Below are 25,953 nucleotides of genomic sequence, written 5' to 3'. Positions count from 1 at the left end.
GTAAAAGTCACAAAACGAAAAGCACAAAGGCAATGCAACAACTCACACCAAAGGAACGCCTCTGAAGAACACTGTTGCAAGGCAACTAGGAACTTTACCAGGTGGTTAATAAAGGCAGGTCACAAGGGAGTTCACCAGGTATGGGTGCTGCTTGGTTCCAAAAAACTCACAAAACAATCTGGAGAGCTGGAAGATCCGGACCGGACCAGCATGTCTTCCAGAACACGCTTCGCAGCATTCCCCAGGTCTAAACCCCGGGGACCGAGGTGACTGCGAGCCAGGGACCTGGGCACAGCCGTGACAGCAAAACAATGATCCAAAGTATACTTCAAACCCAACCCACAAAGTAGTTAAGAAAAAAAAGAGAGAAGTTTTGGATTGGTCTACACTGTCCCCATACTTCAAAATCCATATGGAGATCTCAAACATGCATGTGCATGCTATGAATATTTTTGATCTAGAGGAATTCTGCAAGGTAGAAAAGAAAAAAATTGAATGCAAGAATAGACTTTCTGCTGTCTTTAAGAAACATAGAAAGCTGTTATTTCTGCTTAGGGAGGCATTGCAAAGGACTTGAAAGGATGTCCAGATTTCTCCAAGGACAGGCAGGCTGCATGTTTTCACACGTGGGTCGGAGTCCACGGTGGCCCAGGAAACGGCAAATTTTTTCAGAGCAAAACGAAAAATATTTTGCAAAAGCCTTCTGGCGCGCGAACCACGCACACTGTGCATGCGCAGACAACTTCCCGCCTGTCACGTGAGCGTTCCCGCTCAGGAAGAGCTTTCGACGATTTGCATCATTTCTTTTTAACATATAAAAACTTTTACGTTCCTGTATTTTTTCTTAGTTTTTAAGACCTCTTTTGAAAGTTTTCTTTCTTGTTCGAAGCGGCCGTGTTTTAGGTCGCTCGGTCGGGTCTTACCCCTTTTTCTTTTGTGCCTTTCTTCTTTTCAAAGGCACAATCGCGTCTTTTGATTTCGCCAAAGCCGTTTTTTCTTCCATGTTATCGAAGACGCCCAGCGGCTTCAAACATTGTACTCGGTGCAACCGGACCATCTCGGGTACCGATACCCACGCTTGGTTTAGCCAGTGCCTTGGGCCTGACCATAGCCCAGCTGCTTGCAGTCTGTCTTCGCATGAAGAAGCGGACCCAAGCGTCTTGAGAAACCCAATGAGAGAAGCTTTTTGGGGCTCGGTCTGGTCCTTCGACATCGAGGGACGCATCGACGTCGGGAGCGAAGGTAATGGCTGCGGAACGACCAACTCGTGCAGTTTGTTGCAGACAGAGCAGTCAGGCATCGAGTGGGTCTCCACCTGTCTCGAAGCCTCCTGTTATGCAGGCCCCCCCGGGACCGACCATCGTCGGACCTGGCCCCGAGGAGACGTGAGGATTCTGCCAAAATCCAGACACACCAGCTCTTCACGAGCATCCACTTGTGGAACTCGGTGAGGCACCTGTCTAGCTTGGTTGATGCACTCCCTCCGGAGCAGGCCGAGCCTTTTTGCAAGGTGGGCAGGCAGCAGAAGGCGTGTCGAAAATTCCTGGCCATGGTACGTTCGACACTTTTGATGTAGCATCCAGGTTCGTTGCCCAGGGTATAGTGATGCACAGACTCTCATGGCTGCGTGTCTCTAACCTGGATCATTCGGACCAGCAGCAGATGGCGGATGTTCCTTGCCGGGGGGGGGGATAACCTTTTTGGTGAGAAAGTAGAGGATCTGGTTGACCAGCTCAAGAAGCACAATGATGCTATGGATTCTCTCTCCCGCCGGGCGTCTTCTGCTATTACCTCCTCATCTAGGAGGTTTTTTGAAGGGAAGAGGAGTGCTCCCTATTCCTATGCTAGGCGTAGGTACACCCCTGCTTCTCGGCAGCCTGCCTAGGCTCAGTCCCAGCGCGCTCGTTCTCGTCAACAGCCTGTGCGTAAGTCCACTGCGGCTCCCCAGCAAAAGCAAGGGACGGGCTTTTGACTGGCTCCACTTCAGCTTAGCCTCAGTAAACTTGTCCGTACCAGACGACTTGCCTGTTGGGGGGAGGTTAATGTTTTTCAGCAAAGGTGGCCTATTATAATCTCCGACCAGTGGGTTCTTCAAATTGTCCGGTTTGGGTACACCCTCAATCTGGAATCCAAGCCTCCAAATTGTCCACCGGGAGCTGAGTCCTACAGCTCCCAGCACAAGCAGGTACTTGCAGAGGAACTCTCCGCCTTTCTAAAGGCCCAAGCGGTCGAACCCGTTCCACCAGGGCAAGAAGGGCTAGGATTCTATTCCAGGTACTTGCTTGTGCAAAAAAAACAAGGGGGATGTGTCCCATCCTAGACCTAAGGGTCCTGAACAAATTTCTTGTCAGAGAAAAGTTCAGGATGGTTTCCCTAGGCACCCTTCTTCCCATGATTCAGGAAAATGATTGGCTATGCTCTCTGGACTTAAAGGATGCTTTCACACACATCTCGATACTTCCAGTTCACAGGAAGTATCTTCGATTTCGGCTGAGAATACAGCACTTTCAGTACTGTGTACTGCCTTTTGGCCTGGCGTCTGTGCCCAGAGTATTTACCAAATGCCTAGCTGTAGTCGCAGCGTCGCTATGCAGACTGGGAGTGCATGTGTTTCCTTATCTCGATGATTGGCTGGTGAAGAGCACCTCGAAGGAGGGTGCTCTGGAGTCCATGCGAATGACTATTCGGGTGCTAGAGTTACTGGAATTCATTGGAGCCCTGTTGAATACTCAGACAGCTTAAGCTTATCTTCCCAAGACAAGGGCGGACAACCTTCTGTCCCTGGTGTCCATGGTTCGAGCGTCTCAGCAGGTCATGGCTCGGCAGATGTTGAGACTTCTGGGGCACATGGCCTTCACAGTTTGTCACGTCCATGGCACGTCTACATATGAGACTCAGCTCAATGGACCCTAGCTTCCCAGTGGTTTCAAGCTGCGGGGGATCTAGAGAATGTAATCCAACTGTCCACTGACTTTCGGAATTCTCTTCAGTGGTGGACGATTCGATCCAATTTGACCGTCGGACGACCATTCCAAATTCCTCAGCCGCAAAAAGTGCTGACGACGGATGCATCTCTCCTGGGGTGGGGAGTTCATGTAGATGGGATCCACACTCAGGGAGCCTGGTCCTTTCAGGAAAAAGGTCTGCAGCTCAACCTCCTGGAATTAAGAGCGATCTGGAACGTTCTAAATCAGAGATCGGCTGTCCAACGAAGTAATCTTAATTCAGACAGACAATCAGGTTGCCATGTATTACACCAACAAGCAAAGGGGCACTGGATCTCGCCCTCTGTGTCAGGAAGCCGTCCAGATGTGGCTTTGTGCTCGCCGTCACGGCATGTTTCTCTGAGCCACTTATCTGGCAGGCGTAAGCAACAGTCTGGCCGACAGGTTGAGCAGGATAATGTAACCTCACGAGTGGCCACTGAACATAGGTGTAGTCCGCAAGATCTTCCGAGCATGGGGCACCCCCTCGGTGGATCTTTTTGCTACTCAGATCAATCACAAGGTACCTCCGTTCTGTTCCAGACTTCAGGCCCACGACAGGCTAGCGTCAGATGCCTTTCTCCTACATTGGGGGACAGGCCTTCTGTATTTGTATCCACCCATACCTCTAGTAGGGAAGACTTTGCTGAAACTCAAGCAAGACTGTGGAACCATGATCCTGATTGCACTCTTCTGGCCGTGTCAGATTTGGTTCCCTCTTCTTCTGGGTTTGTCCTCCGAAGAACCATGGAGATTGGACTGTTTTCCAACCCTCATCACTCAGACCGATGGGTCGCTTCTACATTCCAACCTCCAGTCTCTGGCTCTCACGGCCTGGATGTTGAGAGCTTAGAATTCGCCTCCTTGGGTCTTTCAGAGGGTGTCTCCCAAGTCTTGCTTGCTTCCAGGAAAGACTCCATGAAGAGGTGTTACTCTTTCAAATGGAGGAGATTTGCCGTCTGGTGTGACAGCAAGGCCCTAGATCCTCTTTCTTGTCCTACGCAGACCCTGCTTGAATACTTTCTACACTTGTCAGAGTCTGGTCTCAAGACTAACTCCATAAGGGTTCACCTTAGTGTGATTAGTGCTTATCACCGCCGTGTAGAGGGTAAGCCTATCTCTGGACAGCCTTTAGTTGTTCGCTTCATGAGCGGTTTGCTTTTGTCAAAGCCCCCTGTCAAACATCCACCAGTGTCATGGGATCTCAATGCCGTTCTCACCCAGCTGATGAAAGCTCCTTTATAGCCACTGAATTCCTGCCATCTGAAGTACTTGACCTGGAAGGTCGTTTTCTTGGTGGCTGTTACTTCAGCTCATAGAGTCAGTGAGCTTCAGGCCTTGGTAGTGCATGCACCTTATATCAAGTTTCATCACAGCAGAGTAGTCCTCTGCATGCACCCTAAGTTCCTGCCAAAGGTGGTGTTGGCGTTCCATCTTAACCAGTCAATTGTCTTGCCAACAATCTTTCCCCATCCTCATACCCGCCCTGGCGAAAGCAGTTTAAACACTTTGAACTGCAAGAGAGCATTGGCCTTTTACATGGAGCGGATGAAGCCCTTTAGACAGTCCACCCAGTTGTTTGTTTCTTTTGATCCCAACAGGAGGGGAGTCGCCATTGGAAAACGCACAATCTCCAATTGGCTAGCAGATTGCATTTCCTTCACTTATGCCCAAGCTGGGCTGACTCTGGAGGGCCATGTCACGGCTCACAATGTTAGAGCCATGGCTGTGTCAGCGACTCACTTAAAGTCAGCCTCCATTGAGGAGATTTGCAAGGCTGCAACGTGGTCTTCATACCCGACGTGACAGTCGGTTTGGGCAGTCGGTGCTGCAGAATCTGTTTGGGGTTTAGAATCCAACTCCCACCCCCCCCCCCCTAGACCCATTTTTCTTCTGTTCCAGGCTGCACTCTCAGTTAGTTGTTTATGGTTTCAGGTCAATCTGTGTTATGTCGTCGCCGTTGCGAGGCCCAGTTGACCAATGTTCATTGTTTTGAGTGAGCCTGGTTGCTAGGGATACCCCACATGTGAGAACAAGCAGCCAGCTTGTCCTCGGAGAAAGCTAAGAAACATACCTGTAGCAGGTATTCTCCGAGGACAGCAGTCTGATTGTTCTCACAAACCCGCCCACCTCCCCTTTGGAGTTGTTGATTATTATTTGCTTTTTGATTAAACTGAGCGGGAACGTTCACGCGACGGGTGGGACGTCATGCACGGTTCGCGTGCCAGAAGGCTCTGGTAACATTTTTAAAATTTTGCTCTGAAAAAATTTGCCGTTTCCTGGGCCGCTGTGGATGCCAACCCACATGTGAGGACAATCAGCTTGCTGTCCTTGGAGAATATCTGCTACAGGTATGTATTTTCACTATTGGAGTGGAGGAGTAGCGTAGTGGTTAGTGCAGTGGACTTTGATCCTGGGGAACTGAGTTCGATTCCCACTGCAGCTCCTTGTGACTCTGGGCAAGTCACTTAACCCTCCATTGCTCCTGGTACAAAAATAAGTACCTGAATATATGTAAACCGCTTTGAATGTAGTTGCAAAAATCTCAGAAAGGCGGTATATCAAGTCTCATTTCCCTTCCCTATTTGCATCTTGTACAATTCAATAGGGAGAATTACCCTATCCACATATTGTAATTCAGAAGGAAAAGTCATGTGGAGGGTATTTTCAGTAAAACGTCTAAAGTCTGATTTTGGACGTTTTGCAAGAAACATCCAAGAATTGAGTGGTGAACATAGCCATTTTGGAACCTGAAAGTCAATCTTTTTGGTTCAAAAATCACCTTGTTCCTATTTGCTCAGTGCGTTTTTCTTTTGGGCCATTTTGGAAAATAAAATGACAAACCAGCCATTGGTATATCGGGGGGGGGGGGCGCGGCCCATCAGTAGACTTGGCACACCAACATCTCAGCAGAGAAGTGGGGCAGCCTCTGGGGCATTTCATGGACTTCACATAAAAGGTCCCAGGTACTCATCTCACCATAACCCCTTTATACTGTAAGATGAGACCTCCAGGAGCATAAAAATATCTAGTGTACCTCACTGTACAGCACTACAACAGTTCTCAAGCTTTTAGGTGTCACCTATATGTAGGGCTCACACGTTCCACCACAAGTGTACCAGTTAGAGTGGAATATGGGTCTGGGTTCTTTTTTCTATAATCCACTGCACTGACCACCAGGCTATTCCTGGGCCCTGCTTGCTGCTCTAATACAAATGAACATAGTATGTGAAGCTGTCATAGAGCCTGGCATGTGCTGTCATTGTCACATCTTAAGGGGCTGGGAGGGGTTATGCCCTTTATCCCTCCAGTGGTCATTTAAGGCACCTTTAGGTCACACAGTCGTGATTGAAACAGGTCCAACCAAAAAGTCTTAATTTTGGCCCTAGATGTTTTCATTTTGTTTCATTATTGCAGAAAAACATCTGTCTTTTGGGGCTGCCCATGTCCCACCCGAAACATGCCCCTTTAACACCCCTTGAAATTTGGATGAACTGTGGAGCAAAATGTCTAAAATCGGGGTGCCAAAAATCACAACTTGGACGTTTTTGAGAGAAAAATGTTTCTCCAAGGACAAGCAGGCTGCTTGTTCCCACATGTGGGTCGGTGTTCAAGGCGGCCCCAGGAACGGAGATTTTCCAGCAAAATCTTCAAAACCTTTGCGACAGCCGGTAGAGAACGGAACGGACTCACCACGCATGCGCGACCATCTTCCTGCCTGCGTGCGTCTGTTCCCGCCTCAGTTTTTTCTTTTCCACGGTGGAGAGTGGCTGCGTGTCGGTCTCTCTCCTCTAGGTCCCAGGAAAAATTTAGGCGCCCTTTCTTCGCGTTTAGCGCTTTCTTTTTGTTTTAGGTTGCCTTTTTCCTTGTCTTTTGTTTCCAGTTTAAAAAAAAAACAAAACTCTTTTTTTCTTTCAATTTCCGTTGCAGCCTTTTTGGTAGCCCGTCCGTGGTTCTCCCTTTTTGTGCCCTTTGTTGGCACGATCGAGCCATTTGATTTCGCCACCGCAGTTTTTCCATTGATGTCATCGAAGCCTCCCAGCAGCTTCAAGAAATGTGCTCGGTGCCAGCGGTCTATCTCAAGCACTGATCCACACTCCTAGTGTGTTCAGTGCCTTGGGCCCGACCATCGCCCAGACGCTTGTAAGTTGTGTCTGAGTTTAAAAAAGCGGACACAGGCGTTGAGAAGAGCTCCTCGGGACCATCTTTTTGGAGCTCCGACTGATTCTTCGGCATCGGCATGGGAGATGACATCGGGAGCGCAGGTAATGGCTGTCTGGACTTCACCTTTAGCTGGGAGCAGTGAGCCGTTGAGTGGGTCTCCACCCGTCTCGAAGACCCACCGGGACCAACCAAGGATTCCACGTCCTTCTTGTCGGTACCAAGGAGTACCGGCGATGTGTTTCGAGTGAAGGCTAAGAAGCATCGGCACCAGTCTCCTTTGAGGCACGGTACCGGGAGCTCTGGGGTGTCGAGGGATTCGGCATCCGGAAAGCGTCGACGCCGGGAGGTGCGCTCCCCCTCCATACAAGAGGTGTCGGTGCGTTGATCTCTGGACAGCCAGTACCGCTACCCAGGCCTTCGCAGCTTCTGACTTAAACTCCTGCACCGGCCTCCCAGCCTTCCTCGACAGCGACTCTGGAGGAGAGCATCTGAGCCATTCTTCCAGGCCTTCTGGAAGGGCTGCTGCAGCGCTCTGTTCTGGTACCGGGGGGTGCTTGCACCTCTGGTACCGACAATGGAAGTGGCAACTGGCTCAGTGCCTGTGGTGAGGTCTCCGACACCAGTACCACTTGTGGCATCAGCCTCGGCTGCCACCCAGGTCGACTTCCCATCGATGGAGGGAGCTTCGTCGCCACCAGCATGGGAGTCGACCTCTCGACATCGCCATCGAGGACATCGTTCCTCGGCGTCGAGACAGGTCCGGTTTCGGAATGTAGTTCATGAACTCTTGTCCGATACCGAGGGGGATGCTCCTGGGATGAAGGGGAAGACCCCAGATATTTCTCTTCCTTCTGATCCCACTCCTTCCCCTGAGAGGAAGCTTTCTCCACCGGAGAGTCTGTCCTTCTCTTTCTTTGTCCGGGAAATGTCTGTGGGCATTCCCTTCCCTGTGGTAAATGAGGATGAGCCCAGGACTGAGATGCTCGAGGTCCTGGACTATCCTTCGCCACCTAAAGAGTCATCCACTGCCCCTCTGCATAATGTCCTCAAGGAGACATTGCTGAGGAACTGGATGAAACCTTTGTCTAATCCCACCATCCCCAAGAAAGCATTGTCCCAATATCGGATCCATGGGGAACCTGTGTCGATGAGGTCGCAGTTACCTCACGACTCTGCAGTTGTGGATTCTACTCTCAAGAGAGCCCGAAGTACTAGAGATTTCGCCTTGGCGCCCCTGGGGCGAGAAGCTAGGACTTTAGACTCTTTTGGGAGGAAGGCCTACCAGTCCTCTATGCTCATGTCCAAAATTCAGTCCTACCAGCTCTACACGAGCGTCAACATGCGGAACAATGTTAAGCAACTGGCGGACTTGGTGGACAAGCTCCCTGTGGAGCACACCAGGCCTTTACAGGAGGTGGTCAGTCAGCTGAAGGCGTGTCGTAAATTCCTGTCCAGGGGTGCTTATGACACTTTTGATGTTGCATCCAGGTCCGCTGCTCATAAGTACATAAGTAATGCCATACTGGGAAAAGACCAAGGGTCCATCGAGCCCAGCATCCTGTCCACGACAGCGGCCAATCCATGCCAAGGGCACCTGGCAAACTTCCCAAACATACAAACATTCTATACATGTTATTCCTGGAATTGTGGATTTTTCCCAAGTCCATTTAGTAGCGGTTTAAGGACTTGTCCTTTAGGAAACCGTCCAATCCCTTTTAAAACTCTGCTAAGCTAACCGCCTTCATCACTTTCTCGGGCAACGAATTCCAGAGTTTAATTATACGTTGGGTGAAGAAAAATTTTCTCCGATTTGTTTTAAATTTACTACACTGTAGTTTAATCGCATGCCCCCTAGTCCTAGTATTTTCGGAAAGCGTGAACAGACGCTTCACATCCACCTGTTCCACTCTACTCATTATTTTATGTACCTCTATCATGTCTCCCCTCAGCCGTCTCTTCTCCAAGCTGAATAGCCCTAGCCTCCTTAATCTTTCTTCATAGGGAAGTCGTCCCATCCCCGCTATCATTTTAGTCGCCCTTCGCTGCACCTTTTCCAATTCTACTATATCTTTCTTGAGATGTGGCGACCAGAATTTAACACAATACTCAAGGTGCGGTCGCACCATGGAGCGATACAACGGCATTATAACATCCTCACACCTTTTCTAATAGTACCCAACATTCTATTCACTTTCCTAGCCGCAGCAGCACACTGAGCAGAAGGTTTCAGTGTATTATCGACAACGACACCCAGATCCCTTTCTTGGTCCGTAACTCCTAATGTGGAACCTTGCATGACGTAGCTATAATTCGAGTTCTTTTTTCCCAAATGCATCACCTTGCACTTGCTCACATTAAACGTCATCTGCTATTTAGCTGCCCAGTTTCCCAGTCTCGTAAGGTCCTCTTGTAATTTTTCACCATCCTGTCGCGATTTAATAACTTTGAATAACTTTGTGTCATCAGCAAATGTAATTACCTCGCTAGTTACTCCCATCTCTAAATCATTTATAAATATATTAAAAAGCAGTGGTCCTAGCACAGACCCCTGAGGAACCCCACTAACTACCCTTCTCCATTGTGAATACTGCCCATTTAACCCCACTCTCTGTTTCTTATCCTTCAACCAGTTTTTAGTCCACAATAGGACATTTCCTCCTATCCCATGACCCTCCAATTTCCTCTGTAGCCTTTCATGAGGTACCTTGTCAAACGCCTTTTGAAAATCCAGATACACAATATCAACCGGTTCCCCTTTGTCCACATGTTTGTTTACTCCTTCAAAGAATTGAAGTAAATTGGTCAGGCAAGATTTCCCCACACAAAAGCCTGATTCCTGGAGGGACCAAGGTATAGTGATGCGCAGACTCTCATGGCTGTGTGCCTCTGACCTGGACAATCGGACCCAGCAGCGGCTTGCGGATGTTCCTTGCCAGGGGGATAATATTTTAGATGAGACGGTCGAGCAGGTGGTAGAGCAGCTCCACCAGCAGGAAACCGCCCTCGACAAACTCTCCCACCAGGTGCCTTCAGCATCTGCCTCAACAGGTAGACGATTTTTCAGGGGAAGGAGGAATGCTCCCTATGCTTACAATAAGCATAGGTACAATCCACCTTCCCGACAGCCTTCTCAGTCTCATCCCCAGTGCACTCATTCACGTCAAGAGTGTGCGCCCAGACAGGCCCCTGCAACTCCCCAGCAAAAGCAAGGGACGGGCTTTTGACTGGCTCCAGTTGTGCATAGCCGCCATAAACTTACATGTGCCAGACGATCTACCGGTTGGAGGGAGGTTAACATTTTTTCACCAAAGGTGGCCTCTCATAACCTCCAACCGGTGGGTTCTTCAAATAGTCCGGTTGGGGTACGCCCTCAATTTGATCTCCAGACCTCCAAATTGTCCACCAGGAGCTCAGTCTTTCAGCTTCCAGCACGGGCAGGTACTTGCAGAGGAACTCTCCGCCTTTCTCAGCGCCAATGCAGTCGAGCCCGTTCCACCAGGGCAAGAAGGACTGGGATTCTACTCCAGGTACTCCTTGTACAAAAGAAAACAGGGGGGATGCGTCCCATTCAAGACCTAAGGGCCCTGAAGAAATATCTGGTCAGATAAAAGTTCAGTATGGTTTCCCTGGGCACCCGTCTTCCCATGATTCAGAAAAACGATTGGCTATGCTCTCTGGACTTAAAGGATGCTTATACTCACATTCTGATACTTCCAGCTCACAGGATGTATCTTCGATTCCGTTTGGGAACACAGCACTTTCAGTATTGTGTGCTGCCTTTTGGACTTGCCTCCGTGCCCAGGGTGTTTACAAAATGCCTGGTGGTGGTTGCAGCGTCACTAGGCAGACTGGGAGTGCATGTGTTCCCTTATCTCGACGATTGGCTGGTGAAGAACACCTCAGAGGCAGGAGCTCTACAGTCCATGCAAATGACTATTCAACTCTTGGAGCTACTAGGGTTTGTCATCAATTACCCAAAGTCCCACCCTCTTCCATTTCAACAACTGGAATTCATAGGAGCTCTGCTGGACTCTCAGACGGCTCGGGCCTATCTTCCCGAGACAAGAGCAGACAACCTTCTGTCTCTTGTTTCCATGGCCAGAGCATCTCAGCAGATCACGGCTCGGCAGATGTTGAGACTCCTAGGCCATATGGCCTCCACAGTTTATGTGACTCCCATGGCACGCCTGCACATGAGATCTGCTCAGTGGACCCTAGCTTCCCAGTGGTATCAAGCTGCAGGGAATCTAGAGGATGTGATCCAGCTATCCATCGATTTTCACAATTCCCTTCAGTGGTGGACAATTCGGTCCAATTTGACCCTTGGATGTCCCTTCCAGATTTCTCAGCCTCAGCTGAGCACGGATGCATCTCTCCTGGGGTGGGGAGCTTGGTCCCTCCAGGAATCAGGTCTTCAGATCAATCTACTGGAGCTGCAAGCGATCTGGAACGCTCTGAAGGCTTTCAGAGATTGGCTGTCCAATCAAATTATTCAATTTCAGACAGTCAACCAGGTTGCTATGTATTACGTCAACAAGCAGGGGGGCACCGGATCTCACCCCCTGTGTCGGGAGGCCATCCAGATGTGGCACTGGGCTTGCTGTCATTGCATGTTTCTCCAGGCCACGTATCTGGCAGGCGTAAACAGTCTGGCTGACAGGTTGAGCAGGATAATGCAACCTCACGAGTGGTCACTCAACTGCAGAGTTGTTCACAAGCTCCCTCAGTTCTGTTCCAGACTTCAGGCCTACGACAGGCTAGCGTCAGATGCCTTTCTCCTTCATTGGGGGAAGGGCCTTCTGTACGCATATCCTCCCATACCTTTGGTGGGGAAGACTTTGCTGAAACTCAAGACCGCGGAACCATGATTCTGATTGCGCCCTTTTGGCTGCGTCAGATTTGGTTCCCTCTTCTTCTGGAGTTGTCCTCCGAAGAGCCGTGGAGATTGGAGTGTTTTCCAACCCTCAGAACGAAGGGGTGCTTCTGCATCCCAGCCTCCGGTCTCTGGCTCTCACGGCCTGGATGTTGAGAGTGTAGACTTCGCTTCCTTGGGTCTTTCTGAGGGTGTCTTGCTTCCAGAAAAGATTCCACAAAGAAGTATTACTCTTAAGTGAAGGAGGTTTGCCGTCTGTTGTGACAGCAAGGCCCTAGATCCTCGCTCGTCCTACACACACCCTGCTTGAATACCTTCTGCACTTGTCAGAGTCTGGTCTCAAGACCAACTCAGTGAGGGTTCATCTTAGTGCAATTAGTGCTTTCCATTATCGTGTAGAGGGTAAGCCTATCTCTGGACAGCCTTTAGTCGTTCGCCTCATGAGAGGTTTGCTTTTGTCAAAGCCCCCAGTCAAACCTCCACCAGTGTCATGGGATCTCAACGTCATCCTCACCCAGCTGATTAAACCTCCTTCTTGAGCCACTGAATTCCTGCCATCTGAAGTACTTGACCTGGAAGGTCATTTTCTTGGTGGTGGTTACTTCAGCTCGTAGAGTCAGTGAGCTCCAAGCCTTGGTAGCCCATGCTCCTTATACTAAATTTCATCATAACAGAGTAGTCCTCCGCACGCACCCTAAGTTTTTGCCGAAGGTGGTGTCGGAGTTCCATCTGAACCAGTCAATTGTCTTGCCAACATTTTTCCCCGTCCTCATACCCGCCCTGCTGAATGTCAGTTGCATACATTGGACTGCAAGAGAGCATTGGCCTTCTATGTGGAGCGGACAAGCCCCTTTAGACAGTCCGCCCAAATATATGTTTCTTTTGATCCCAACAGGAAGGGAGTCGCTGTCGGGAAACGCACCGTTTCAAATTGGCTAGCAGATTGCATATCCTTCACTTATGCCCAAGCTGGGCTGACTCTTGAGGGTCATGTCACGGCTCATAGTGTTAGAGCCATGGCAGCGTCGGTGGCTCACTTGAAGTCAGCTACTATTGAAGAGATTTGCAAGGCTGCGATGTGGTCATCAGTCCACACATTCACATCTCATTACTGCCTTCAGCAGGATACCCGTCGCGACAGTCGGTTCGGGCAGTCGGTGCTGCAGAATCTGTTTGGGGTCTAGAATCCAACTCCCCCCCCCCCCGGCCAATTTTTGTTCTGTTCCAGGCTGCACTCTCAATTAGTTGTTCTTCGTAGGTCAATCTCTGTTATATCCTCGCTGTTGCGAGGCCCAATTGACCTTTCTTTGTTGTTTTGAGTGAGCCTGGGAGCTAGGGATACTCCACATGTGAGCACAAGCAGCCTGCTTGTCCTCTGAGAAAGCAAAGATACTTACCTGTAGCAAGTATTCTCCAAGGACAGCAGGCTGATTGTTCTCACCAACCTGCCCACCTCCCCTTTGGAGTTGTTGTGTTCTGCTTTATTTGCTTTTCATTTAACTGAGGCGCAAACGGACGCGCGTGGGCGGGAAGATGGCCGTGCATGTGCGGTGCGTTCATTCCGCGCTCTACTGGCTGTCGCAAAGGTTTTGAAGATTTTGCTAGAAAATCTTCGTTCCTGGGGCCGCCGTGGACGCCGACCCACATGTGAGAACAATCAGTCTGCTGTCCTCGGAGAATACCTGCTACAGGTAAGTATCTTCGCTTTTCCTGCTACCTTATGATGTTTTTTGGCTGTTTTTATGTATTGTAAATGAGCCCCTTAAACCAGGCTTGTCCAACCTTGGTCTTCCAGGGTCACAAGCTAATCAGGTTTTCAGGATTTCCCCAATGCACTGCCTCCATTGTATGCAAATAGATCTCATGCATATTCATTGGGCAAATCCTGAAAACCCAACTTTCTGAGGGCCGAGTTTGGACACCCCTGCCCTAAACCTATTCACATAGCCTTGTATAAGCTTTAAAACCAATGCCAATCAAGAAAAGATGATGTAATAATTTCATATGCACAACCATCTGCCATTGACCATCATTGTACATCAAGACTCGTTAGAGACTCTCAATCTGCAAAAGAGTGAAACTCCATTGTTCAATAAAAACATAAATAATCACATACCTGGTGTCACGGTTTTAGGCTCTCAGACACTGGAACAACGTGAGCCCTTGGGCTGCTGTCGAGGAACGGCAGCAGCAGACAAAATCCCCCAACCAGGACTGGACAAACAAGCAAGGATGGAGCTAGAACCTGGAACGGACTTGGCTGGAATAGCAGGTCTGGAGTAACCGGACTTCACCTGCCCTGACCACCGTTTCCCAGAGGTTGAGCCCCTAGGTGCAAGACTTACAGGACGGAGCTGGTAGACAAGAAATACTGGACCGGACTGACTGGAACAACAGGATTCTCGAAGCGGACACTGAATACTAAACAAGCTTGACTAAAACAGGATTCAGGATACAGGACTCAGGATACTCACACAGGGTATAGGATACTGAAACAAGCTTGACTGAACAGGGACTGAAGGTCAGGAGAAAAGAACAGGGCAGCCTAGGCAGGATACAAAGCTAGGCCACACCGACAAACAATAAAGCAATGGCTGAAGGCTGACAGGCAGTCACAGAGAAGGATATACAGACAAGCAAAAGAGCAATGGCTGAAGGCTGACAGGCAGCCACAAAGAAGGATACACAGACAAGCAAAAGAGCAATGGCTGAAGGCAGCCACAAAGAAGGATAAAAGCAGTAGTGCTAAAGAGCTTAACTGCACACAGACTAAACAAGAACAAGGCAAGGCATACAGGCAAGAAACAAAGCAAGGCAGACGTGCTACACAGCATACCAGCTAACCTAAACCTTAGGTGAGTAGGAAGGGAACAGAAGCTAGATACAAGCAGGGTCAGAACCAAAGCAGGATACAAAGCAAGGCAGAAGTGCTACTATCAGCACCAAAAGGGTAAAGCAGGGAAGCACAAGAGCTTAACTGCATACAAACCAAACAAGGCAAGGCATACAGGCAGGAAACAAAGCAAGGTAAAAGTGCTCCTAATAGCACACCAACTAACCTCGACCTTTGGTGTTGCAAAGGCCCTACTGAAAGGGCCAGGTGCATAATAAAGGCAATTACAAGTGAGGTCACAGGTAAGGGTGCTGCTTAGTTCCAAACAACCCAAGTAAGTCTGGCCGACAGGAAGATCCGAACCAGACTGGAATGACTCCTGAAACATGCTTGGGAAACAGCAAGAAAACAGTCTATAGCAGCCACCGGTTCTGGCCACCAGAGGGCGAGGAGAGCACAGACATGGAAAACAGTGACAATCGTAACACCTGGTACTCCCACCTGTAGAATGTATCGCTGGGAATGTCATTGTAGAGAGGCAGATGTGCAAATTCTAGGTCGGGTTAACAAAATCAGAGACTTGGAGGGTCACCATGGTAGATGCATATTGATGCAATTCTAACTTCTGAATCCTAGTATAATGTAAACCAAAATTGGGAAATAGATTGTCTCAAGATGTAATCTCATCAGAAGACAGAGCATAGAGAAAAGGAGGTGGGGAGAAATGTCTTTTTATATTAGGGACAAAGTATCAACTACTGAAACAGAGGGCAAAATAGAACTGATGAAGAATCAGTACAGAAAACGCTATTCACATGTAGGTTTATACATAATGAGATACATCAAGGTGGCACAGACTGCATCTTGCATCTTGAGGATCAGTTTAAGGCTCACAATGTGCTGGCCATGCCTGTGTCAGTAGCTCAGTTTTTGAGGTTGGCTTCCATGGAGAGTTTTGATAACATCTCATTATTGTTTGCAGAGGTATTCCTAATACAGCACTAGGTTTGACCAATCTGTCCATCAGAATCTGAGGTTTAGAATCCATTTCCATCTCCCCTAGGGCCCATTTGTTCATTTGGAAGCTGGCTTAAAAAAAAAAAATCAAACCCTAGATTCTATAAAGGTCACCCAAATTTGGACACAATCCTGAGGTGTGTGCACAATTGGTTAACAAGCCATTAACAATCACCAGTTGAATGTTAGCAATCAATTATTGACATTAATTGGCAGCTGCCTGCATGCTATTCTATAACACTGGATGCCTAAATCTCTTATTGTACTTTCAAGTGCAATAGGCTTTTTCCTGTCTTTGGAGGTCTTACAATCTAAGTTTGTACCTGAGGCAGTAGAGGGTTAAGTGACTTGACCAAGATCACAAGGAGCTGCAGGGGGATTTGCAGTGGGTTCTTTGCCTGCTACTCTAACCCTTAGGCTACTCCGTCATCCAATCTCCTGCTAAATTAACAATTTTTCTTGCAGTTTTGAAGAGGAGAGGTTGCCAGGGGACACATTATTCCAGGTGACAGGAAAGTGGGAAAGGCCTGTCCCCTCCGATATCCACCACTTGTTTTCCTTCCAGTCATCCCATATCATACACATTAAAAAGAAGTACAGTAGAAAACACCCACAGTCTAGCCTTGGAAAGCTGTGAACTTAATCACAGAAAAATTGTAGACTTCATTTCCTTACACATACTGGCTTCCAGTACCCCACATCCATTGCTGTCCACTAAGAACCTTGGTACACAGTAACTTGGTTTTATCACCAGTTGCTGCAGGTATCCACTTAGGTCTTTGAGGCATGGATTTATTGTACTTGAAATGCTAATAATGCTCTAAGACACCTTCCCCCAGATTCTGTGTATTGTGCCAAAAATTGCACACTCAGCTAAATTTAACAAGCCCTTAACTAGCAATAATTGGCTGCTAACAACCAATTATTGTAGTTAATTGGCTTTGATTTGCAGTTGCACATGTATGTTGTGTGCTATTCTACAAGATCCACGCACAACTTTTATAGTATGTATCTGAAAAGAGGGTATGGCCAGGGGCATGCCAGAGTTGCTTCCAAAAGTGGTACGTGGAATTATAGAATTAGGAACCATGTGCACTTGTTAGGCGCCGACATTTACACCTTCTTTTAGCAGGCATAAGTCCCATGCCCAACAGCCATGGATCCACACCTGAGCATGATTATAAAAAGTACATGCACCCTGTATAGAATCACACTTGGCACTTTTTTATTTTTGGGGTGAGGTATTTTGAGCACCATTTACTGAATTCCCTCCATTGCGAGTTATTTGGAAAAGTGGGCTAAAAATTCTTATGGAGACCCAAACAAAGGAGAACATAGTTCAATCCACAGAAGGCTATTAAAAATTTCTGTAGATCTTGGAGACTAGCAGATATTACATACTTTTGCACAGAATTTACAGATGAGAAGGAAGGAAATGGAGGTATAAATGATTGTGAAATGTTTACAAATCCATTCACAAAAGATGAAGTAATTGCACAAAAGAATAAAAATGGTACCTAATGGAGTATAGCCCAGGATACTCTTAAGAGCTCAATAAAGTGCTAAGTGTTCCTCTCCGAGCTCTGTTCACTTTAGTTTTTTTGGCGAAAGAGGGAAGAAAAATGTAGTTCATTCCACAAAAGTGGGAACAAGAATGGGACAGACAGTTACAGAACTGAGTTTTAACTTCATAAGTCATAAAGCTATGCCAGCACTATTAAATAAAAATACTGCAGCATGAGCGGTCCCTGAACAAAAGAGGTGGCTCTCAAGATTTTTTGAGAGTGGGGAATCCTGTTGATAGATCTGTTCATTGTACCTACCACAGAAAAGCCTCTCAGTTCTGCTCCAAGATAAAGGACACACAGCAAACTAGCCTCAGATTGGGTATCCTCCCTTACCTCTCCTGAATAAAAGGTCAGGGGATTGTGATTCTCGTAGTTCCTTACTGGCAGGGACAGATCTGGTTCCCTCTTGTTCTGGAATTTTCCAAAAGAACTCCCATGGGACTAGAGCTTTCTCCAGCACTGAACATGGAAGCTCAGGGAATGATGGTGCAATCCAACAAAGTTTATCGTTTACTAAAATTTGCTAAATCTGCCGTTGTCACTAAACCAAATCAAGGGCCCTGTTTAGTAAGCCAGCTAGAGGTGCATTATTGTTTTTAGCATGCACTAACCATGCAGATGCCCATAATATTCCTATGGGGCTCTGCACAGCACACAATAGCAACGCTAGCACACCTTAGTAAACAGGGCCCCAAGTGTCTTGTTCTTTTGGCTTCCAGGAGGAATTCCACTGAAGGTCATATAGTTTTAAATGGATGAGGTGTGTTGTATGGTGTGATGGAAAGGCCCTAGAACTTTTGCCCTGTCCTACACAAAACCTTTTGAACACCTACATCTGTCAGGTTTAAAAAACAGATTTTAGAGAGAGAGGTGTATGCCATTAACACTGAAATTAACTGCACAACTCATTGCAGTTGGCACATATCACTATCATATAAAGGTGAACCCTCCTCTGTTGTAGTCTTTAGTTGTTTGCTTCATGCAGGGATTGCTTCTGTTGAAGCCTTCATCAAGCCTCCTGCTGTGTCATGGGACCTCGACATTGTATTAACCCTACTGATGAAAAGCTTCTTTTCAGCCACTTAACACTTGTCACGTGAAGTACCTGAGCTGGAAGGTCTTGCTTTTGGGGGCAGTCACTTCAGCTCAAGAGGTAGTGAGCTCCAGGCTCTAGTAACTGATCCATCTTAACATAAAATTTTACAAGAGAGTCATTCTGCATACTCATCCAATGTTCCTTCCAATGGGCGTGTCTGAGTTCCATCTTAACCAGTCAATTGTCCTGCCATTATTTTTTCCCAGGTCTCATGCCCACTAAGGTGAAAATGCATTATGACAGTGTCGGTAGCCCTATGAGGTCAGCCTCCATGGAGATTTGCAGAGCTGCGACATGAACATCTGTTCATACATTCACATCCCACAACAGTTTGGAACAGGACTCCTGATGTGACAGTAGGTTTGGCTAGTCAGTCCTCCAGAATCTCTTTGGGGATTAGAATCTGACTCCAGCCCTAGGTTGATGTCTTTCAGTTCAATGCTATTTAACAAAAAAAAAAAAAAAAAAGGCAAAACAATATAGATGTGTCCCTGTTGCAGCATCATTAGTTATTTTTCCATTGAAGGCAATTTGTGAACTTGCTTCCTGCTTGTCCTCTGAGAAAACCATGTTACTTTCCTGTAGCAGGTGATCTCTGTGGATAGCAGGATTCAGTTTCACGTACCCGCTCCACAGAGTCATATTCTAAGGTTTAAAAATGAAGTAAAGCAGTCCCATGCAACAGCAGCAGGCAGAAAGTGGCATGCATGCATGATGAGCCTAATTAAAAGCTTAAAATTGGAGTGGCATTTCCCACGTCAGGCTCCATTGGTAACGTCACCCACGTTGTGAGGACTTGTAGTGGTGTACAGTTGCATACAGTAAGTTGTTGGTGGGTTTTGGAGGGCTCAGCATACAGTATAAGGAGGTAATGGTGAGATGTGTACTTGAGAGCTTTTATATGAAATCCACTGCAGTGCCTTGTTCTCCTGGGATGTCTGTGTGGCCAGTCTACTAAGAACACTGGCTCCTCCTACATCCCAATTGCTTGATTTTCCACATTTTTCACTCGGACTTTTTTTTTTCCGAAAATGACCCCAAAAGATAAACTCACAGAGCATGAAAATACCTTGCTTTTGGCCATTTTCAAAAAAAAAAAAAAAAGAAGAAATGACGTGCAAGTTTTGAAAATGGCCATATTTCCTATTTGGATTTGGGATGTTTAGGGCAAAACGTCCAATGTCCGACTTAGATGTCATATCGAAAATGCCCCTCCACGTCTTTTTTGAGATATGGTGACTAAAATTGAACACAATATTCAAGGTGCAGTCACACCATGGTTGATACAAAGGCATTTATAATATTCTCAGTGTTGTTCTCCATTCCTTTCCTAATAATTCCTAACATTCTATTTGCTTTCTTAGCCGCTGCTGCACACTGAGCAGATGGTTTCAACATATAATCGACGATGCCTAAATCCTTTTCCTGGGCTCCTATTACGGAAACTTGTATCACATAGCTATTTGATTTCCTCTTCCCTATGTGCATTACTTTGTACTTGCTCACATTACATGTCATCTGTCATTTGGATGCCCAGTCTTCCAAGGTTCTCTTGCAATTTTTCACAACCCTCTTGTGATTTAACAACTTTGAATAACTTTCTGTCATCAGCAAATTTAATCACCCCACTCATTATTCCCATTTCCACATCATTTATAAAAATGTTCAAAAGTAGCGGTCCCAGCACAGATCCCTGGGGAACCCCACTGTTTACCCTTTTTCATTGTGAATATTAACCATTCAACCTTACTGTGTTTCCAAAAACCAGGACCTTATCCCATGGCTTTCTAATTTCCCCAGGAGTTGTTCATGAAGTACTTTGTCAAATGCCTTCTGAAAATCCAAATACACATTATCAACTGGCTCACCTTTGTCCACATGTTTATGCACACCTTCAAATAAATGTAGCAGATTGGTGAGGCAAGATTTCCCTTGGCTAAATTCATTATTCACCATTAATTTTCTAATAATTCCTACCATTCTCTATTTGCTTTCATGGCCACTGCTGCTTATATCAATGATGACAACATGTAGCTATAATCTGGGTTTCTCTTCCCTACATTACATTAAAGTTTGGATACCCAGTTTCATAAGGTTCTCTTACAGATTCTCACAGCCCTCTAGATCAGTGATTTCAAAACCTGGTCCTAGAGGTACCCCGTCAGTCAGGTTTTCAGGATATATACAATAAATATCCTTGAGAGAGAGAGTTGGAGGCAGTGCATGCAGCTTTTTCTCGTGGATATCCTGAAAACCTGACTAACTGGGGTACCTCCAGGACCAGGTATAGGAATCATTGCTCTAGGTCAAACTCTGAGTAGCAGAAAATACTTAGCAAAGAGCTGTCTTCCTCTTAAAAGCCAATATACTTGAATCTATTCCACAAGGAGAAAGAAGAGATTTTGCTCCAAGTATTTTCTGGTCATAAAGAAAATAGGAGAATTCCATCTCCTTCTGCAACTGAGAGCAGGCTAACCTTGAATACATTTCTCCTGTAATTTGGGGGGGAGAGGGTTCTGTGTACTTATTCTCCCATCCCACTCATAGCAAAGATTGAGTAACCTTGTTTCTTATAACCCCCATTATCCAAGACAGGGCTGGTTCCTTCTTCCTTAGGAGTTGTCAGTAAGGCTAACGGGGATATTGCTGCATCCACAGCATCTGGTCACAGCTCGGGTTTGAAAAAATAACCTTGGCCATTCTAAATTTGCCTGGCAGCATATTGCAAGTCCTTAAAACTTCCAAGGGAGACTCTAGCAGGCATTTTTATGTTTGTGCATGGAAGACAGTTGCCCTCTGGACAAATGTAAAAGCCCAACACACTCTTTTCCTTTTCCACATACAAACTGCTTGAATACCTTCTATTCTCTGAGTGAGATTTAAAAACCAGCTTCACTGAGTACACCCTAGTGTAACTGACTCTTATCAGTGCCATGTAGAAGTGAAACCCATCTCTTAATAATTTTATGCAGGACTTAGCTCTACTAAAGCCTCCTAAAGTCACTAGCTTTGTCATAGAACATCAACTTTGTTTTAAACCAGCTGATGAAAGCACTCTTTGAGATGCTATACTCCTGTGACCTGAAGTCTCTGACCTGGAAGTTTTTATTTTTGGTGGTAGTCACTTCAGCACCTAGTGAGCTTCGGGTTGTAGTTCTTTAGTTCCTAAACTGGGGGTTGGGATCCTAGATGGGGTCACATCATTAGTATGAGGGGTTGTAGAAACATGCCACCTTCCCCGCTGGACCTCCATTGGGACCTGGTGGCAGTCAGACCCTGCCTCCTACTCAGCTATGGGTTTCCTATTAGACTGGAAATCCATGCAGAGTACTAGGATCCTTTTTTTTTAGTGCACATTGGCACACACAGTCCTATACTGACTGTTGCTGCAGTCTCCATGATTTGGACAAGTGGGAGGAGTAGGAAGTGGATAAAAGAGGGGACTGGAGGTCTGCTATTTTATATTTATCATGTGGGAACATGTGAATTTTTCAGTGTTAAAAAACTGGAGTCATACTTAATATTAGGTTTTTATGTGCACCCATCCAAAGTTGCTTCCTAAGGTGGTATCAGATTTCCACCTTAACCAGTCAATCAGCATTCTAATATTTTCCTAGGCCACACAGTGACAATGGTAGATGTGTCCTACATGCTTTAGATTGCAAATAAGCCTTAGCCTTCTGGCTGGAGCTGATTAAAGCCTTTAAGAATCCAGCCAGCATTTTGTTTCTTTTCAACACCAATAAACTTGGAATTATTGTTCTCCAGCATATACTATCCAATTAACTAGCAGACTGCATCTCCTTTGCTTATGTCCAAGCAGGTCTGACCTTTGAGGGTCTTGTCAAGGCTCATAATGTAACAGTAACCTATTAAAGATGGCCTCTATTGAGGAGTTTTGTGGAGCTGTGACATGGACACCAGTCCATACATTCATATCTTACTGCTTAGAAAGGCATTCCCAATACACCAGTAGGTTTGGCAAGTCTGTCCTCCAGAACCTTGTTGGAGCTTAGAATCCAACTCTATCCCTTCAGGTCCCATGTTCTTGATTTCTAGGCTTCCTTAAATCAATAAAACAGAAAAGGATTAATGCTACCAAAAAAACAGAAGTTGCTCTGTCTGCCCATTGGCAGTGACTTTCATTAAAAAAAAAAATTTTCCTTTTTAATTTTTTTTTCCTTTTTAATTTTTTTCCTGTTGAAGGTAGGTTGAGAATCCCCTCTATGAAGGCATGTCATCCTTGTCTTTGGAGAAAGCCAAGCTACTTACCTGTAGTAGGCGTTCTCTCTGGACAACAGGATACAAGGCTTACATATCCACCCGCCTTCCCTTGGAGTTGTCTCCAACTTTACCTTTTATAAAAACTAAGGAAGGTCCCATGTGATGGTGCAAATCAGGAATATGCGCCTCTGCACAGTAGGGCTTTAAACGCTTCCAAAACATTTCTAACAGGAGAGGTCTTTCTCAGATAATATGGCCCCTCTGTGAGAACTGGTATCCTCTTGTCCATGGAGAACACCTGCTGCAGGACCAAAAAGCGAAGGCAATGAAACTGGATAGGGAGCTACAACCTTTAAATAGTCAAGCTTGCCTACCTCTCAACCAGAATCTTCCCTTATGAACAGTGATGAGGGAACAACCAGAGTAATTGAACAGATTGGTTTTTATATGCTGTCTCTTACTGTGCTACTACGAGTACTTGTTCCTTACATATTACTGTGTAAAAATTACCACTATAGAAACATACGTGTTTTTGTTTAATAACCAGTTTTATTCATACTTTTTTCTTTACCAGAAATATAAACAAACATCAAATGGAAGCAGATATTAAAACAAAAGAAACAACTCTTAGGACTTTTGTTTGGAATTCTGTATTCTCAGATGTCAACATCAAGAAGAGTGAACCTCTTTTTTATCCAGAACCTAACAGGCTACCATCAGAGCTCCACTGGTCATATGATGTCTTCCCTGCTACTGCTGCTCTGCACAATGACACCACAGCTTCAAGCTCCTATCCAGTTATTGAAAATAACATTGGTGAAGCATTATTTATGACAGACTGGAACTGGAACAACAACCTTGTTCAAAATTATTTATCAGATGAAAGTGATTTGTCAGAGGGTGAAAAAGAGGATGTCTTTCTCACGTATTCCAAACCATTAGATTTGAGCTTGAGACCAGAAGTTGTTGAAAACATTGAAGAGTCTTGCTCTGAAGTAGAGTGTTCTACATTTCCCTACCCTGATGTTCTCCCAGAACCGTTCAATGTTCTAGATTTGCCTGAGTTGGCATCATTAAAATGTGAGAAATGGAAAGGGATAATAGGAGCAGCGCCAGAAAGCAGTATTGGGAGGTTACTGTGTCGCCTGTTACAAATGGAAAAGATGCAATACTTGACCATACAAAAAGAAAAGTTAAAAGCTTCTCGGGCACATCTCATTTCAGCTACTGGCTTGAGATCTAGTTCCCCTAAAGCTATTCATAAACAGAAATACTCAAGACAAAGTGAAATATCATCTCTTCAGCCAGCGTGTGTAGGACAATACCATGAAGAAAATTCAAGCAATTGTTACAAACATCAACAAAATAGCTCCAAGTGTCCTTGCCAGCAGTTTTGTCATTGCAAGTGGGCTTCCAGAACATCTTCCTTAAGAGATTTAACCACCCAGCCTGTTATGAGGGCTAGAAGTGCCTGCAAACCCTCTAGAACCTTGGAGCACTCAAACTCACACCAATTAATTTTACATAGGCCTGCCTCAACCCATTCTCTTTCACAAATACCGCAAACATTTGTTGAAGTGACTAAAGTGAAACTGCCATCAAGTATGGGGACATCTTATTCCCTTGCACTCAGAGGTACTTCCAAGTATAAAGTGTCAGGGAGAAAAAAGAAACCAAACTCAAACAAAAGTAAAGCATCAAATAAACTCCAGTTACAGAGACAAAATTCCTTAGCTGTTTCATGTTCAAGTAAACAGGATCTCACTCAGACAGACAAGGGTTGTTAACCTTATGGAATTTGTAAGACTATAATTCTCCCACAGACTAATTTCATGCTTATTAGATGTGGCTTCTTGTAAGTATTGTATAAAACTGAACAAAATTGGCATTTTAGGAAAAGCACACATTATTTTAATACAGGCTTTATTTTAATGAACAGATTTATGAGCAAATCTTAGAGGCATTTCTATGCAGAACTTTGATTTATAGTTATTTTATCTGCAAAATGTTATCTGTTTAAAAAATCCTTGTAAGTCAAAATGATTCCAACCAGGGCAGATTGTTTATCTTTTAGATCTTGATGATTTTCACATGTAACAAATATTTTTGAAATGTTTCTGAAAATAAAATGTTACAGTCTAAGCTAGGTTTAATAAAGCATTTTTCTTAAACAGACATGCACATATATAGGGCACTCTCAACAAATTGCCTCATTTTCTATTGTGGCACAAAAGTAGATGCGGAATTGGAAGGTGGATGACATATTGGAGCCATGAGTTTTAGGTAAGAACATAAATCTTGCACAAGAAAAGAAATGAAAAATGGACAAGGAAAGGAACTAGCCAAGTTGGAATGCCTCCTGTCTATGAATCAAAAGCCTAGCCTTCTAATCATTGGCTTCTCCAGTAGCAAGTGCTTATTATGGAGGCACTGGATTTTAAAAATATCATGTATTTACATTTTTATACCATTACATCATTAGAAGCACTCAGCCAAATACAATCAGACATGTGGCATGTATATTTACAAATGAACACATTAAAACACAACCCAATCTTCTGCATCACTTAAAATATATAAATTTGGAATTAAAAAATTACTCTGCCCCCTACTCACCTTACTGTAAACTGAAATCAAACATCTCCCAGACAAAAGATAGCCCCAAAACTGCTTCTAGCTTTTTGGTTCCTACCTTTTTGAAATTCACATCAGAACAGTGAAACATCCTGACATCAATCTTATTTTCAAACAATATACAATTGGAATTTCAGGAAGTGATAAAAATCTCTCTTGCCTAAATCTTTTACTCATAATTCCTCTTGAATTAAGGCAGCAACCTATACACACTATACAGTTCAGTGGTTCTAGTCATAGCATTTAAAAGTTAAACAAAAAACTGCCTTGGAGGAAGGTGTTAGAACACACTCATTTAGCCCTGGTACCATCATTTAGTCTAGATTCAGGAAAATAAAACACATGCAGCACATAGTATTGGCCGGGCTCCTGAACCAGACTGACCTCTGTAATATGGCCTAAAAGGACAGTACCCAGCAACATCATAACATGGTTCTGTCATTGCAGGAGTAGCTTGTGATGCTGTGTGAACAGATATAGTGAGTTGGTCAGTCAACATTTTTGCCTATGTCGTCGTATTTTAAGTGCAAGCAAACCAATACAAATTCCCAGAGTAACTA

General features: G+C 45.5%; 1 protein-coding gene across 1 annotated transcript in view; it reads left to right on the top strand.

The window, feature by feature from the left end:
- The window catches only part of FAM217A (family with sequence similarity 217 member A), a 250,436-nt gene extending 225,593 nt beyond the window's left edge, over positions 1-24,843 (top strand). The window contains exon 4 of the mRNA XM_030208680.1: positions 23,334-24,843. Within this exon, the coding sequence (XP_030064540.1) occupies positions 23,334-24,546 (1,213 nt within the window). The 3' untranslated portion in view covers positions 24,547-24,843. The remainder of the gene's footprint in view (positions 1-23,333) is intronic.
- The last annotated feature ends 1,110 nt before the right edge of the window (positions 24,844-25,953 follow it).

The sequence above is a fragment of the Microcaecilia unicolor genome, chromosome 1, assembly GCF_901765095.1.
Source record: "Microcaecilia unicolor chromosome 1, aMicUni1.1, whole genome shotgun sequence".
Classification (NCBI taxonomy): domain Eukaryota; kingdom Metazoa; phylum Chordata; class Amphibia; order Gymnophiona; family Siphonopidae; genus Microcaecilia; species Microcaecilia unicolor.
The sequence above is the reverse complement of the archived record's forward strand: the minus strand, read 5'-3'. Positions and strand labels throughout refer to the sequence as shown.